At 43.2% G+C, this 17,483-nt stretch overlaps 1 protein-coding gene across 4 annotated transcripts in view; it reads left to right on the top strand.

Moving 5' to 3' along the window:
- The window catches only part of TBCCD1 (TBCC domain containing 1), a 146,146-nt gene that overhangs the window by 71,599 nt on the left and 57,064 nt on the right, over positions 1 to 17,483 (top strand). For 2 of the 4 annotated variants that reach the window (XR_012244973.1, XR_012244972.1), the window contains exons 6-7: positions 1,746 to 1,907; positions 12,183 to 12,225. The exons of 1 other annotated variant lie outside the window; for it this stretch is intronic. Coding sequence is in view for 1 of the 3 variants with exons in the window: in XM_073633129.1 (XP_073489230.1) it covers positions 1,746 to 1,875 (130 nt within the window). In the remaining 2 variants the exon portion in view is untranslated. The remainder of the gene's footprint in view (positions 1 to 1,745; positions 1,908 to 12,182; positions 12,226 to 17,483) is intronic. One more of the 4 variants, XM_073633129.1, reaches the window with a different exon arrangement.

Raw genomic sequence — 17,483 nt, 5'->3', positions numbered from 1 at the left:
AGAATAGTACAGAAGTAGTACTATGGCTACTTATTAAAGGGGTTGTAAACCCTCGCGTTTTTTCACCTTTGCAGCCCTCCAGCCCCCCCCCCTTTTTACTTACCTGAGCCCTGGAATTTCCCACGACGGAGACGTGCTGTCCCTCTGCCTGGGGTTCTCGACTCTTGATTGGATAGATTGATTGCAGCGCAGCCATTGGCTTTCACTGCTGTCAATCAAATCCAATGATGCGGGGGGCAGGGCCAAGTCCTACATTCGGCGTCTATGTCTCAGGAGCGCACCCGCAAGGTAACCCCCTGGGAGGGCGTTTCTCCTAGGGGATTATACAATGCGGGAAGGAGCCGCGAGAGCCGCTCGGGGACCCCAGGAGTTAAGGATCAGGCCCACTCCGTGCAAAACGAACTGCACAGTAGAGGTAAGTATGACATGTTTGTTTTAAAAAAAAAAAAAAAAAAAATCAAAGCTTTACAATCACTTTTAATGGTGTAGGACCCAGAGAAAAACATTTGTAGCATTCAGTTTTTCACCAATATCTAGATCTGTAAGACACAACTGAAAATACAGTTGAGATGTAGGTAGCAAGATGTGTACATGGTATGTAAAGCGCAGTCCTTTGAGGAAAAGAGGTCCAACCCTCCATACCATTGGCCCTATGTACCGTTTGCTGAATGAGCTGAAGCATAATGGGGTTATACTGGTGCTGATCTTGAACTGTTTGCCAATATCCACTTCCTAAAAGAAGCTGCACATAATCCACATGAACTATTCTACAATCCTGTGTTCCTCAATGAACTTCAACAAAATTATTTTATAATAAGTAAGAAATAACCTAAATATACCTGAAAGAAGTGGACCAGATTGTCAGATTGTTTTGATTTATGTCTCATTCAGGTGGGAAAATTGGCCCATACGGTGTGAAGAGAGTGCAATTATCCTTTTTTAGATTTTTACTCCCTTAAAAAAAAAAATTTAAGCACTCTTCAAAATTAGGGCTCATCAACATGTGTGATTTGGCCTGTACAGCGTGAAGAACCACTTGTTTATCAGTTTTGAGCAGCGTGGAGCTGCACACATGCAGTTTTTGTGAGTGGAGACTGAGGGGGTGTATGGAGCCAACTGCAGGTCCAATTTTGACAGGTACGCATGGGCGGGTGCATGGACCTGGATGACCAAATGTCTGAACCTGGGTCCATGCACCTGTACCTGCATAATGAGTCTCTTTTTAATTGAGTAAAAAACTAAAAAGGACCTTTGGACTTTCTTTAAAATAAACAAAAAACTGTTGTCCTGTAAAGTACAAGTCCACTTATCTTTTGGAACAGCTTTTCTCAACTAGGATGCTTTCTCCCGACATCAGTGTAAAGGACGATTACATTTACCACATGTAAAGGGTCACTACAGTTTTTCATCTCTGCATTTCAGGTCATTATTTGATGGTCAGTACACAAAATAATTTTGTCCTACAGAGCATAAAGGCTTAAAAAAATAGCTTTGGGTGTAATGTTCACCCAAAAAACGCTATTTTGTTTCCTTTTAATATGTATTATATCCATAACTTGCTGATTTATTCTAATGTGTTGTGTTTTATAGATATCATTTTAGTAGAGGTTTCCTGAAACCAGAAATTATCTCAAGCAATTCCTCTAGGGGGGGAGTTAAGAAAAACTGTTTCAGACTATGGAAATATAAATTTTGCCTTTTACTGATAGTTTGATTTTTCTTTTTCTTTTCTTTGCACTTTACAGGGAACAGAAAAAAAGGTTCCAAGCACTTGTTGAATACAAATTTAATGAATGGCTAGTTAAAACTGGAAACAGACATCAGCTGGATAGCCTTGTGCCAGCAACTGATGGTACAAAACAAGCTGCTGGTTGAAGTGTGTAAATAGTTTTAGCTAGATCAAACAGGTATGGTTTAAATGGATTTGTCCTGTGTATACATGTAATGTCCATTAATCCAGAGAAGCGGTTTATAAATGTTTACTGTAAATTTAATGAAAGCTACTATCATCCCAATTAGGAAGGAAACCTATTTCCATATATTATATAAAAAATATTTTAGCAACATTCGTGTGTGTGTATACCTAGGGGTGTGTATGTAAAATCCCTCATCACCAGTTCTTTTCTAATGAAAATAATCCTTTTATGAGAAAATTTGCTTTCAGTGACCCTCTGGCTTACAAAATCTGAGTTGCTGGCTGACCTACAGTATGCAAATCAGGAATTCTGATATTTCCATGGCTTTCCTCTTCTGCGTACCTCATACTCAGGAGGTATTTATCAGTGATTCAGCCTAGCAATTGGACAATAGGAGCTCTCATATTTTTTAATGACCGTTTTTCTGTAAAATCTATGGAACTGTTTAGCCGAAACTATTACCACTGTAGGCATGTGCTCTAAATCCAGTAAAATAATCCTAAAATCAATGTTATATAGTCATTGCAATCTTCTGTTATTTCAATGGCAATAGCTTAATTTCAGCAATTTTGCCTTCCATATATTTTATCTAAGACTGCTTGTGGATTTGGAATGGATGGTGGTGGTGGTGATTAGTTTGGCCATATGGAAACGCATACAACTAACACTCTGCTAGTGTGTTAGAATTAGCCACATTTGCAGCATTTTCTTTTCTTAGGCCAATTTTGCTATCCTTGTTGAGATCCATTTTATAAGATGCTCACTGGGGCAACATTCTTCAATGTTACTGCTTATAAATATTAGTAGCCAGGTATATTTCTTTATCGTATATCATGGGACACAGAGCCTAAGTAATTACATAATGGGTTATGGCCACCTTCAGGTATTGACACTGGTATACCCAATCAAGGAAGTTCACTCCCTATATAACCCCTCCTCCTTCCAGGAGCCCATCAGTTTTTTCGCCAGTGTCTAAGTTGTTGGTCACAAGTGAAGATGTGCTCTGAGGAGCTCCAGGAGGGATCCATGCTGGATTTAAAAAACCTCCACAACCAGATCCATCCACGCTACTGCAGCCACAGGATGGTACCCGGGCCTTACATAGAAGAACAAGGTTTTGCCTGTAACGCTTCGCTTTGAGGGCTGGACCCTAGGAACCAGGACTCTTTTTGGTCTTGCTACATTACCTAAAGTTGTCCTGAAGGGTGCTATACAGGTCCAAAGGAGTGGAACCCCTATTAAAAGGGACCTGGTCTTTGAAGGTTTAACTAGGCTGCCCGCCGTGATGGGTGAAGTCTGGATCTGTCTGTTTTCAGCAGTATCCTGCAGCGAGGAAAAGGTAAGAGAAAAGCTTAGGAACTGCAAAGTCCACCTATGACTTTTCTTTCATATTAATATTGTAATGCCTTAAAGTCTCCTCTAGAGGGTGTAAGAATACACATACCCTTTCAATCTGTGCTACAACAGCGTGTGTCCTAGAAGCTGGAGGGGGGTTCTTATTGCCTCTCCCCCCAATTGGGGAAACCGAGTGGCTGGTGGTACTTGTACTGTGGTACATTACATCTGTAAGCAGTTTTGGGAAATGCTATGCTGCCATTACAGTGTGACAAGCACTAAAGGCTGATTAACAAACTGCTAAAGTACCTATAGGACCCTGTGGTTAAAAAAGTTGGTCAGACTAGTTTCCCTTTTTATGGGGAGTAACTATTTGGGGAGGATTTGGTCAAATACATTAATTCAAATACATGCTTTTTCTAGAGGAGAAAGCATTCAGCCCCTGTATACATGATTGAAAATGTGTTTTCCTCCGCCCTTCAGGGCTTAGAAGGAAAATTAGCGACTTTAACCGCATCCGCTGTCCAAAAGGATAGGAAGTGTGTTAGATCCCCCTCCCCCACCTTAGACCCCTTATCAAGGGAACAGTGGGTAGAGGATGAGGGGTTACCCTCAGGTGATCAGGAAGAAAGGCAAACGGATTACTCCTCTGCGGAGGAGACAACTGGAGTTGAACCTTTTTTCAGCCTTGCAATCTGAGAGATTGCTGGTACAAATCTCTTACAGAGATGGTTCGTGCCTCTTTCAAGCTACCTCTAGTAGAGTCAGCTGATTAGTTCTGTTTCTTCTTAGGTTCCTTAAACCCTTCACTTCCTTTTTCATGCATTTCCTGTACATGTACAGATCCACGCAGAAATTCAACAAATCCATTATAGATCTAAAAGAATCTAAATCGGTTCCTGAAGATCTGCTCCTTTCTATGGAGTCAATCAGGTCAGTAGTTTTTATCCTACAAGGAGGAAAACTTCTGGCGTTTATCGACATCAGGGATGCATATCTGCATGTCCGTATATTTCCCGCTTACCAAACGTTTCTGGGGTTTGTAGCCTTGCCCTTCGGGCTAGCTGCAGCACCCCGAGTGTTCACAAAAGTGTTATCCCCACCTCTAGCCAGGTTAAGGGCACAAGGCATTAACAGTCTTGGCATACCTAGACGATCTATTGCTAATAGACCTATTGGTGTTCGGAGTAAGGTGTACGCATTACAACCAGTTACCTGGAAAAGTCTGGGTTGCATTCTCAACCTAGAGAAGTCTCCTTTAAAACCGCTAAAAAAGCTGGAGTATTTGGGTCTGATCATAGATACAGTCCAGAAAAAGGTGTTCTTGCCCAGGCAAAAAACAACTCCATAAGAGAGTTGGTGCGGATGGTCCGGTCAAAAGGAGATCCCTCCATTCGCCTTTTGCATGAGGTTGTTAGGAAAGATGGTGGCTTCACTCAAAGCAGTTCCCTATGCCCAGTTCCATTCGAGACTGTTGCAAAACAATGTTCTATTTGCTTGGAACAAAACGATCCAAGCTTTGGACTTGCCAAGATGGCTGTCCCCAAGGGTGTCCCAAAGCCTCAGTTGGTGGTTACTAAAGTATCTGCTAAAAGGTAAATCCTTCAGACCAGTTATCTGGAAAGTGGTAACGACAGAGAAGACAACTGTCCAAGGACAGTGTTCAAGAACCGTAAGAGCCTTGCCTATCAACATGCTAGAGAATTCGGGCAGTGAGTCTGGCTCTGAAAGCCTGGACTTCCAGGTTAAGGGATTGTCCTGTCAGGATCCAATCCGTCAATGCAACGGCTGTGGCCTATATCAATCACCAAAGGGGGCACCAAGAGTCTCTCAGCGCACAGAGAGGTGAACCATATTCTAACTTGGGTAGAAAAAATATTCCGTGCCTATCGTCAGTCTTCATTCCGGGAATAGAGAATTGGCAGGCGGACTACTTAAGTTGCCAGCAGATTATTCCCGGGGGGAATGGTTTCTTCACCCTGACATATTTAGCGTCCAGTTCGACATAAAGTTAGTCAGCTTTGTGTCCAGAACAAAGGATCCATTCGCATGCAGAACCGATGTGTTGGTGATACCGTGGGATCAGTTCTCACTGATCTATGCATTTCCCCCTATTCAGTTGCTGCCTCGACTTCGACTTCTTTGCAGGAATAAGCTGGAAAGAAAACGGTAATTCTGGCAGCACCAGCATGGGCCAGAAGGTCATGGTATGCAGAAATCGTACAGATGGTAGCGGAGGGTCCGTAGTCCCTTCCACTAAGGCTAGACCTGTTCTCATAGGGGCCGATATTCCATCCTACTTTACGAACACTAAATTTAATGGCCTGGCTATTGCAACCCACATTCTGAAGAAACGTGGGCTTTCCGGGTCAGTTATCTCTACTTTGATTAATGCAAGGAAACCAGCTTCCAGAACTATACATTATAGAGTCTGGAAAGCTTATGTTTCCTGGTGTGAATCCAAGGGTTGGCACCCTCAGAGATACAGTCAGGTCAATAAATATTGGGACATCGACACAATTCTAATCTTTTTGGCTCTATACACCACCACAATTGATTTGAAATGAAACAAACAACTGCAGACTTTCAGCTTTAATTTGAGGGTATTTACATCCAAATCAGGTGAACGGGGTAGGAATTAAAACAGTTTGTATATGTGCCTCCCACTTTTTAAGGGACCAAAAGTAATGGGACAGATTTACAATCATCCATCAAACTTTCACTTTTTAATACTTGGTTGCAAATTCTTTGCAGTCAATTACAGCCTGAAGTCTGGAATGCATAGACATCACCAGACGCTGGGTTTCATCCCTGGTGATGCTCTGCCAGGCCTCTACTGCAACTGTCTTCAGTTCCTGCTTGTTCTTGGGGCATTTTCCCTTCGTTTTCAGCAAGTGAAATGCATGCTCAATCGGATTCAGGTCAGGTGATTGACTTGGCCATTGCATAACATTCCACTTCTTTCCCTTAAAAAACTCTTTGGTTGCTTTCGCAGTATGCTTCGGGTCATTGTCCATCTGCACTGTGAAGCGCCGTCCAATGAGTTCTGAAGCATTTTGCTGAATATGAGCAGATAATATTGCCTGAAACACTTCAGAATTCATCCTGCTGCTTTTGTCAGCAGACACATCATCAATTAATACAATACCAGTTCCATTGGCAGCCATACATGCCCACGCCATGACATTACCACCACCATGCTTCACTGATGAGGTGGTATGCTTTGGATCATGAGCAGTTCCTTTCCTTCTCCATACTCTTCTCTTCCCATCACTCTGGTACAAGTTGATCTTGGTCTCATCTGTCCATAGGATGTTGTTCCAGAACTGTGAAGGCTTTTTTAGATGTTTGGCAAACTCTAATATGGCCTTCCTGTTTTTGAGGCTCACCAATGGTTTACATCTTGTGGTGAACCCTCTGTATTCACTCTGGTGTCTTCTCTTGATTGTTGGCTTTGACACACACAGACCTACCTCCTGGAGAGTGTTCTTGATCTGGCCAACTGTTGTGAAGGGTGTTTTCTTCACCAGGGAAAGAATTCTTCGGTCACCCACCACAGTTGTTTTCCGTGGTCTTCCGGGTCTTTTGGTGTTGCTGAACTCAGCGGTGCGTTCTTTCTTTTTAAGGATGTTCCAAACAGTTGATTTGGCCACACCTAATGTTTTTGCTATCTCTCTGATGGGTTTGTTTTGTTTTTCAGCCTAATGATGGCTTGCTTCACTGAGAGTGACAGCTCTTTGGATCTCATATTGAGAGTTGAGAGTTGACATAGCACACTTGAAATGAACTCTGGACCTTTTATCTGCTCCTTGTAAATGGGATAATGAGGGAATAATGCACACCTGGCCATGGAACAGATGAGCAGCCAATTGTCCCATTGCTTTTGGTCCCTTAAAAAGTGGGGGGCACATATACAAACTGTTGTAATTCCTACACCGTTCACCTGATTTTGATGTAAATACCCTAAAATTAAAGCTGAAAGTCTGCAGTTAAAGCACATCTTGTTTCATTTCAAATCCATTGTGGTGGTGTATAGAGCCAGAAAAGGTTAGAATTGTGTCAATGTCTCAATATTAATGGACCTGACTGTATATCATAGGCAGAATTCTTGCCTTTCTACAATTAGACGTAGAGATGAAGTTGGCCTTGAGTACTATTAAGGGCCAAGTCTCAGCTTTATCGATTTTATTTCAAAGACCGCTTGCTATGCATTCTTTAGTCTGGGGTTTCATGCAAGGCGTGATGCGGATTAATCCGCCAGTTAAATCACATTTAGGCCCTTGGGACTTGAACTTAGTTTTCCAGTGTTACAAAAACAGCCATTTGAACCGATACAGCATATTCCCTTAGTCCTTCTGACAAGGAAGCTGGTATTTCTGATGGCTATATCCTCAGCAAGGAGGGTTTTGGAATTTGCTGCTCTTTCTTGTAAAGAGCCATATTTGCTTATTCATGAGGACAGAGTGGTGTTACGCCCTCGTCCAGGCTTTTTGACAAAAGTGGTTTCAGATTTTCACCTGAACCAATATATTATCCTGCTATCGTTTTTTCCAAAACCATGTTCCAGGGAAGAAAAGTCACTACATTGTCTTGATGTGGTGAGAGCAGTGAAAATCTATTTAAAGGCAACTGCTCAGATTCTTAAGACTGATGTCTTATTTATTCTGACAGAGGGTCCTAAGAAAGGACAGGCAGCATCAAAATCCACGGTCGCTAAGTGGATTCTGTAAGTTTGAATTATAACTTATAATTTAGGGGTAAGATTCCCCCTTTTCAAGTTAAGGCGCACTCTACCAGGGCGGTTAGTGCTTTTTTGGGCAGTGCGTCACCAGGCCTCCATGGCTCAGATCTGTAAGGCCCCAAATTGGTCTTCAGTGCATACATTCACAAAAATGTTATCAGGTGGATGTAAGGAAGGAAGAGGGGTTATATAGGGCGTGAACTTCCTTTATTTGGTATACCAGTGTCAACACTTGAAGGTGGCCCATAACCCTTTAAGTAATTACTTAGGCTCTGTGTCCCATGATGTACTCCAAGAAAAGGATTTTACAGGTAAGCTGTAGTAAAAATCCTTTTGCATTTAGAAACCCATTCATGCCTTTTTAAGCAAATCGCATAGTGGGACAGAACTAGTGTCTGTGGAAACTGCTACTCTATACATGTGCACAGCGGTTACTTAAACCTACTAAGCCTATTTTTGAAATGTGGTGTTTACAAGTTAAAATCCATATTTTTTGCTAGAAAATTACTTAGAGTTCCCAAACATTATATATATATTTTTTAGCAGAGAATCTAGAGAATAAAATGGAGATTGCAATATTTTATATCACACAGTATTTGTGTAGCGGTGTTTTAAACACAAATTTTTGGAAAAGGGACACTTTCCCCCTTCGTCTTTCAGGACAGCCACCATGAGAGATAGTCTCCTCCTCTTCCTCTAGGAAACACTGCGCCAGCCCATAAATTCTTACTTCCCCCTGCCAGACCTCAGTATTAGTGTTTCCTCCGGTGGGGAGACACTGTGCAAGGAACCAGGCCATTCAGTCAGGGTGACTGCGGCTGTTTATATTTTTTGGAGCCTGTAATGGGAGCAGGGGTTTCCTAGGGCATAGGGGGGACTTACCCCTCGTTCTGTTGCCACCACTTCCTAGCCGAGCGCGGCTTCAGGTTGAGGGGACTCCCTATCGCGGCTACAGGGCTGCAGCAGGCAAGCGTTCACCTTCCCTGTATACCATACAGACCGCTCTTCTTCTTTTTTTTTTTTTTTTCTTTCTTTTGGAACTAGGCGGGCCGGGCGACGTCATTTCCGGCGGAAGGGCGAGTGCTTGCCTTTGACCCGCGACTTCCGGTTCCGGGTCGCGGCGCTGATAGGGAAGCCAGGCACAGGCTGGAGACGAGTCTGGGATGCGCACAGGCAGCGTGGGACTCGGTAGTAGCAACCACCTGCAAGTCATGTCGGAAGCAGATGCTCAGCCAACGGACACTACCTCCAGCCTTCCTAAGGTAAGAGTGCCCTGGGGAAGAGTACTCTTTATCTAGGATTGTCCCTCCATGTATAGTTCCTGTCATGGGGGGGCAGACACCCTGGGTGGTCAGGGGAGGGAGGCTCAGATCCCCACATATTAAGGAGGGTCTAGTGCACTCCCAGGGTTGTATCCTTGTTTTTTGGAAAAAAAAAAAAAAAAAGTGACAAAATGTTTGTTTTTTCTTTTCATGTATTTCAGAAAGCTACAGAGAAGTCTAGGTCTGCACATAGCTCTAAGAAGAGGTGTGCCTCTTGCAGGGACACTTTAGGGGAAACATGGACAAAGGTCTTGTGTAGGGAGTGCATAGACTCCCTTGTTAAGGAGAGGGACTCTGAACAGGAGTCAGGACTTGCAGCCTCGGTTAAGGAGCTTTCGTCCACCTTCTCTTCATTTAAAGCCTTATTTGAAAGGTTTCAGCCTCCCCTTAGTCCAATCCCCCAGGATACAACCTCGCCTCAGGCTCAGAGCTCTGCTCCTGCCCAACCTGCAACTTCAGTTAGGGCAGTGGAAGCTCCAGTCTACTAAAGGATCTTACGTTAAAAACTGTTTTTTTGGTAGCATTGACAACTGCCAGGAGAGTCAGTGAGATTGAGGCCTTATCTGTTAGACCTCCTTTTTGCATTATTTTTCCAGATCGGGTCATCTTCAAGACTGATCCAGCATTTTTACCTAAGGTGGCTTCTGGTTTCCACAGAAGTCAGGAGGTAGTTCTACCCTCATTTTGTCCCAACCCCTCGGGGGAAAGGGAATTAAAATTTCATTCTTTGGACGTAAGGAGATGTATCCTTCAGTACCTAGAGCTGACCAAGAGGTTTAGAAAGTCAGACTCTTTATTTCTTTTGTTTTCTGGGGCCAGAAAAGGATGCAAAGCGTCTCGAAGCACTATTGCCAGATGGCTCAGAGTAGCCATTGGCCAGGCCTATACATTAGCAGGGAAAGAAATCCCAATGGGTATAAGGGCACACTCTACTAGAGCTATGGCAGCTTCTCAGGCAGAGAAGGCTGGAGCGACGCCAGAGCAGATATGCAGGGCTGCAACATGGTCCAGCTATTCCACTTTCGTTAAGCACTACAGAGTGGACCTGGTGTCGGCTAGTGAGCAAGCCTTTGGGCGAAAGGTGTTGCAAGCTGTAGTCCCACCCTAACTGGTAAGTGCTCGTTCATCCTCTCATGGTGGCTGTCCTGAAAGACGAAGGGGGAAAATTAAAGTTACGTACCGGTAACGTCTTTTCCAGTAGTCTTTCAGGACAGCCCTAGTTACCCACCCGAAATTTTGGGGTGTCTTATAAAAGACCAGAACGCAGCATGATAATGATATGGAATAGTATGTTATTAATGTGTTCTTGTGTCTCCCCAGCTGACCGGAGGTAATCTTGGAATATACTGAGGTCTGGCAGGGGGAAGTAAGAATTTATGGGCTGGCGCAGTGTTTCCTAGAGGAAGAGGAGGAGACTATCTCTCATGGTGGCTGTCCTGAAAGACTACTGGAAAAGACGTTACCGGTACGTAACTTTAATTTTTATGAATTTTAAAAAATCCAAACAGTAAAGTTACCCCAATTTTTTTGTATAATGTGAAAGATGATGTTATGCCGAGTAAATAGATACCAAACATGTCACCCTTTATAATTGCACGCACTCGTAGAATGGCGATAAACTACGGTACCTATGAATTTCCATAGGCGACGCTTTAAATTTTTTTTATGGTTACCAGGTTTGAGTTACAGAGGAGGTCTAGGGCTAGAATTATTGCTCTCGCTCTGACGATCGTGGCGATATCTCATGTGTGATTTGAACACCGTTTACATATGCGGGCGCGACTTCCGTATGCGTTTTCTTCGCTGCGCAAACTCGCAGGGACGGGGGCGCTTTAAAAAAAAAAAAAACATTTTTTATACTTGTAAATTGTGTTTAAAAAAAACTTTTTTTTTTTTTTTTTTTAAATTTTATTGCTGTCACAAGGAATGTAAACATCCCTTGTGACAGTAATAGGTGGTGACAGGTACTCTTTATGGAGGGATCGGGGGTCTAAAGGACCCCCGATCCCTGCTTTGCACTTCACAGTATTCAGATCGCCGAAAACGGCGATTCTGAACACTGTATATTTTTTTAAAACCGGCGCCATTGGCAGCCGATTAAACGGGAAGTGACGTCATGACGTCGCTTCCGCGTTTACATTGAGGAGGCTGGAACGAAGCCGCCCACAGCTTCGTTCCAGCCCGCCCCCAGCCGCCGAAGGCGGCCGATTGGACACTGGGCTTCCCGATCGCACGGGAGGCCCGGTAAGAGCAGCGGGAGGCGGCGGGAGGGGGGGATGTCCCCTCCCGCTCCTCCGGTATAACAGCCGAGCGGCTTTTAGCTGCATCAGTTGTTATACTTGGATAGCCAATCGCCGGCTCTAAACAACGGTACCGGGATGGTGCCTGCAGCTGCGGGCATCATCCCGGTATAACCCCGGAAAGCCGAGTACGCGTACGGTACGGCGGGAAGGGGATAATGAACCCTTTATGTATGCAAAGATTTAACCAAAAGTGGTTGCCTTGTTTTAATGAAAAGTTAATTTTAAAGTCATCTCAGGTTCACTCTATGGGTCACTTCCCAATCCTATTCCCCTTAATTTCCTCTTCTAGGGTGAATAAACAAAGTTCACCTAATCTTTTGTCGTAGCTGATGTCCTCCATGCCCCTCATTAAGCAGTATGTCTCAAGCGCTGTATTCACTTTTTTTTTTTTTTTGTCAACCATATTGATTTTGTTATACTACAGAATATGCAGCTGAACTGCATGTCAAGCAACAATTAACTAGCTTTTTGTTTTAACGGTGCCGATTTTAAACCTAATGCTGGCCACAAACATAATTTTTGGCTTCAAAGCAGCTAACTGTGCTTTTTTTTATATGTATGGCAGGGCCAGTGCTGAGTTCATGCGGAATGGTTAAAACGGCTCTCAGGTGTGTGGTTTTTTTTTTTTTTTCTTGCCATTTGTCCATTGGGGAGATTTGCCTTTTATTTGTAGACACAACTGAAAGTTGGAAATCTCTCCAAAGTGAGGTAAATCCCTTTTAGATATATTCTATTCCTGCTCTGGTGACCTTTTTTAAAATTTTGTATTTTCTCTCTGTCACAGTTGAGGAGACTCAACCTCTCCAATTTTGTTCTGTGACCACCGTCAGAGATATCAATAAAAATTTCATAAGGGGTTCTAACCCCTCTTCACACTGTCGCAAAAAAAAACAAAACATTACTCAGTTTTATAAACATGTAGCACCATTACTAATGAAACTTATAGGTTAAGGTTACTGCCTCTACAGGATAATTTTAATATCCCAGAAATTAAAGGCCAATAAGGCTGCTTTCAGACAGATGCAGTGTGGTTTGACACTGTTTTAGCCTGTGTGTTTGGAGCTGGTTAGCTGTGCTTTCCTACAAAGTTATTTAATGTGTCCTGTAGTTTTGGTGCGCTTTCGGAAAGCACACTAAAACTCCTGCATGCTGCATCTTTGTGCTTTCAGAAAGCGCACCAAACAAGCAGGACATAATATACAGTATCTGACAAAAGTGAGTACACCCCTCACATTTTTGTAAATATTTTATATCTTTTCATGTGACAACACTGAAGAAAGTACACTTTGCTACAATGTAAAGTAGTGAGTGTACAGCTTGTATTACAGTGTAAATTTGCTGTCCCCTCAAAAGAACTCAACACACAGCCATTAACCCTTTCACTGCCAGACCCTGTGCTCCATTTTGTACACCCCGGATGGCCAGACCATTTTTGCAATTTTTCCTTTGCTTTTTTATTTTTCACGTATAGCTTTCAGAGTTTGTAAAAGACCCCCCAAACCATGTATTTTCTGAAAGTATGTGATCAGTAGAATAATAAAAGTGCTACTGATTTTTTTTTTTTAGACCCCGCGGTATTTGCACAAATGTTTATCAAACCAATATATTTGCAAAAAATACACTAAAACCATTAGTATCAGATAGAAACACAGCTAATTTTACAAAATTCCTGCTAAGTTCCAACTAAGTATAAATGCTTTATTTGTATGGAGTTGATACATAACAAGTATTTGTAATTTTTACATTGCGCCTGTGTGCAAAACGGTTAAAATCGAACGTCCGCAAAAATGCAAATGTGCAAATTTCTTTAAAAATGTGAAAGTTCATTTTTCCCTTACAGTATTCAGAATTTGTGAAAGACCCCCCCCCCCCCCCCCAACCATATATCTTATAAAAAGGTGGTATTGATTTTCGCTAAACCTACATTAAAATCTTTTTGGCAGATACAAACACAGCAAATTTTACAAAATTCCTGCTAAACGCCTACGAAATATAAAAGCTTAACCTGTATTGTGTTAATAACAAATCTGTGTAAATTTTAAACTGCGCCTTTTTGAGAAATTGGAGGTACGCAAAAGTTTTAGAAAATCTGGAGGTTTTCCTTTTTCACTTACAGCTTTCAGAATTTGTAAAAGACCCCCCCCCCCCCAACCATACATTTTCGGAAAGCACATGGCCGGTAGAATAAAAAGAAGGTGCTACTGATTTTTAAGGCAACATATTTTGTTTATCAAACAATATTTTCGCTAAAAATACACTAAAATCCTTAATAGTGCACATAAACACAACATAACTTACAAAATTCCTGCTAAATTGCTACTAAAGCCTCGTTCACATATGGCATACTAAAGTGTACGCCCATGGGGGCCCAGGTTTACCCGCACAGGACTGCAGGTGTGTTCCATGCATCCTCATACAGACATTTATGTCAATTGGGATGCAACGGCTGCACAGGCATAGCTGCTGTTCCCAATCTGACATCCGTGTGGATGTGGTTTACATGACCTCGAACTCGGACAGTGTGAGCTCAGGGACATGCATGCGGACCTACATGGATGTAAAATTGGGAGCAACGGCTCTGTTTGTGCAGGTGCTACATCCCAAATGAAATTGATGGGACTGCCTGCACAGAGATGCATAGAACACCTGTGCATCCCTGTAAAGGTACGCTGTGTATGCCCTGTGTGAACAAGGCCTTAGGCCCCTTTCACACAAGCACGCCGATTTGGATCTGCCTGTCCATTTTTTAGACCACCCATTGTTCTCTATGGAGAGGCTGATGTAAATGGGCATGTGTCCGTTTACACTCGCCTGCATCCGATCAAGTTCAGTCCGCTAAAGACAGATTCCTATTCCCTAGTCCTATTCCCCATTCATCTAGCAGATCGGATGGTATCCTAAGGAACTGGACAGGCGGTCCTTTTCCATTTGACCGCCCCGTAGAGAATAGCGAGCTGTGTCCGTGTCTGCTCTGCATTAGCAGAGCTGACGCGGACCTGTCATCCACCTGCTCAGCAGGGATCAGCAGACAGACCCCCTGCTGAGCAGGCAAATCTGCTTGACAAAGTCCACTCCATGTGAAAGGGGTCTTGCCAGGAGTGGCTGGTCCGTTAGGGGTGCTGGGGCGCCACCCCCCTGCAGGGTGTCGGTTTCATACGTTTTATGAGTTTTTTTTTTTTTTTTTTTTTTTTTCCAAGCCACATGATTAGAGCCTGAGGCTCTTAATTGGCTTGAAAAAGGTTGGGCTTGGGCGCAGAGAATTGCACTCTGAACCAACCCACTTGTGACAATAGCAAATTAATATTCGCTATTGTCTTCCGGCTTCTCCCGAGAAAGCCAAGGAGGGGTGAGTGCAGGGGGAGACCGTCACCTGGGGGGTGTTACTGTCCCCCAAAAAAGTCACTGGGTCTTACTATAGATTTTTTTCTTTTTTCCTTTTTTCAATTTTTTTTTTTACATTTATATGTTTTAATATTTATTTATTTTTTTGGGGGGGGGTCTTTGGAGAGATATCAGAGTTTAAAACAGACCCCCATATCTCTTTTTTTGAGGCAGAGAAAGTCTCTGCCGCACTTTACTTGAATGAATAAGGACTCTGTATAGAGATTCCTCATTCATTCATAAAATGACAGTCTGATACATTGTAACAATCGCCGTTGCTATATATCAGCTGTCTGTGTCAGTGGGAGGTCTAGGAGCGATCTGTAGTGATCGCTGTCTGTGCCCTCTCTGCTACATGGGGGGGTTTGGTAAATGCATGTTTATCAAGCCCCAACTTCTCCCCCTCCCCCCGCCGCACTCCCCAGCCTGACAGATCAAGGAGATCAGTGCAGGGGGAAGCTGCAGGTGGCGGAAGGGATGCTGCTCGGAGTGGCAGTGGATCGGGGCTGCGGGGGCAGTTGGGGGGGTGATCTTACTGGTGGGGGGACACATCTGGATCCCCCCCAAGCCCCATCCAGCACCTAAAGCCGGCGGGAGCGGCAGAGGAGGGATGCCTGCTAATGATGGTGGCTGCGAGATCCGGTTTGGGGGGGTGCCAGTTTTAATTTTGGCAGCAAATTTCAATTTAGTCTTAGGACTAAAATGGCATTTTAGTTTTAGTCCCATTTTAGTTTTCTGCAATTGTTTTAGTCATATTTAGTCTGCTAAATCTCCAGTACATTTTAGTAAACTAAAATGTCCTACTACCTTTTAGTCGACTAAAATCTCCAGTACATTTTAGTCGACTAAAGCTCATTTTAGTTGTCTGAAATCGAATGGGTGTAATTAAATTGTAATGCATTAGTTAACATTTCTCTACAATTTTCAAACTCCTATACTGCTGGAGTGAAAAATCTCATATGTTATTATTTAAGGTATTGAGGTATGAACATGCACTAAAGGCCAGTGTTAATTTTAAAGTCAAATTTCAATTTAGTTTTAGTCTTAGTCTTTTGACTAAAATGCCATTTTTTAGTCTTTTGACTAAAATGCCATTTTAGTTTTAGTCGTATTTTAGTTAACTAAAATAGTATTCATTTAGTCAACTAAAATGTTTTAGTCATTTTAGTCGACAAAATTAACACTGGTGGGTGCTCAACTACAAGAATCGTCATCACTGGCCTAAGCTATAAGAAGATTGGCAAGACCCTGAAACTGAGCTGCAGCATGGTGGCCAAGACCATACAGCGGTTTAACAGGACAGGTTCCACTCAGAACAGGTCTCGCCATGGTTGACCAAAGAGGTTGAGTGCATGTGCTCTGTGTCATATCCAGAGGTTGTCTTTGGGAATTAGACGTATGAGTGCTGGAAGCGGTATGGGGGTCAGCCTGTCAGTTCTCAGACCATACGCCGCATACTGCATTAAATCGGTCTGCATGGCTGTCATCCCAGAAGGAAGCCTCTAAGATGAAAGAAACAAGAAAGCCCGCAGTTTGCTTAAGACAAGCAGATTAAGGACATGGATTACTGGAACCGTGTCCTGTGGTTTGATGAGACCAAGATAAACTTATTTGGTTCAGATAGTGTCAAGCGTGTGTGGCGGTAAGGAGTACTAAGGCAAATGTGTCTTGCCTACAGTCAAGCATGGTGGTGGGAGTGTCGTGGTCTGGGGCTGCATGAGTGCTGCTGGCACTGGTGAGCTACAGTTCATTGAGGGATCCCATAAATGCCAACATGTACTGTGACATACTGAAGCAGAGCATGATCCCCTCACTATGGAGACTGTGCCACAGAGCAGTATTCCAACATAATGACCCCAAACAGACCTCCAGGAAGACTACTGCCTTGCTAAAGAAGCCGAGGGTAAAGGGGATGAACTGGCCAAGCATGTCTCCAGACCTAAACCCTATTGAGCATCTGTGGGGCATCCTCAAAGGGAAGACGGAGGAGCGCAAGGTCTCTAACATCCACCAGCTCCGCGATGTCATCATGTGGAAGAGGACTCCAGTGGCAACCTGTGAAGCTCTGGTGAACTCCATGCCCAAGAGGGTTAAGGCAGTGCTGGAAAATAATGGTAGCCACACAAAATATTGACACTTTGGGCCCAATATGGACATTTTCACTTAGGGGTATACTCATTTTTTTTGCCAGCGGTTTATACAATAATGGCTGTGTGAGTTATTTTGAGGGGACAGCAGATTTACACTGTTATACAAGCTGTACACTCACTACTTTGTAGCAAAGTGTCATTTCTTCAGTGTTGTCACATGAAAAGATATAAAATATTTACAAAAATGTGAGTGGTGCACTCACTTTTGTGAGATACTGTAACTCTCTATGGGAAAGGGCAGCTAACTTGCTCCAAGCATTCGGGTAAGCTGCGCTCAGTGCAGTCAAACGCTGCATTAGTCTGAAAGCAGCCCAAGTTCACCTTGGCAGAAAACA

This window comes from Aquarana catesbeiana, linkage group LG06 (assembly GCF_042186555.1).
Source record: "Aquarana catesbeiana isolate 2022-GZ linkage group LG06, ASM4218655v1, whole genome shotgun sequence".
Classification (NCBI taxonomy): Eukaryota; Metazoa; Chordata; class Amphibia; order Anura; family Ranidae; genus Aquarana; species Aquarana catesbeiana.
The sequence above is the reverse complement of the archived record's forward strand: the minus strand, read 5'-3'. Positions and strand labels throughout refer to the sequence as shown.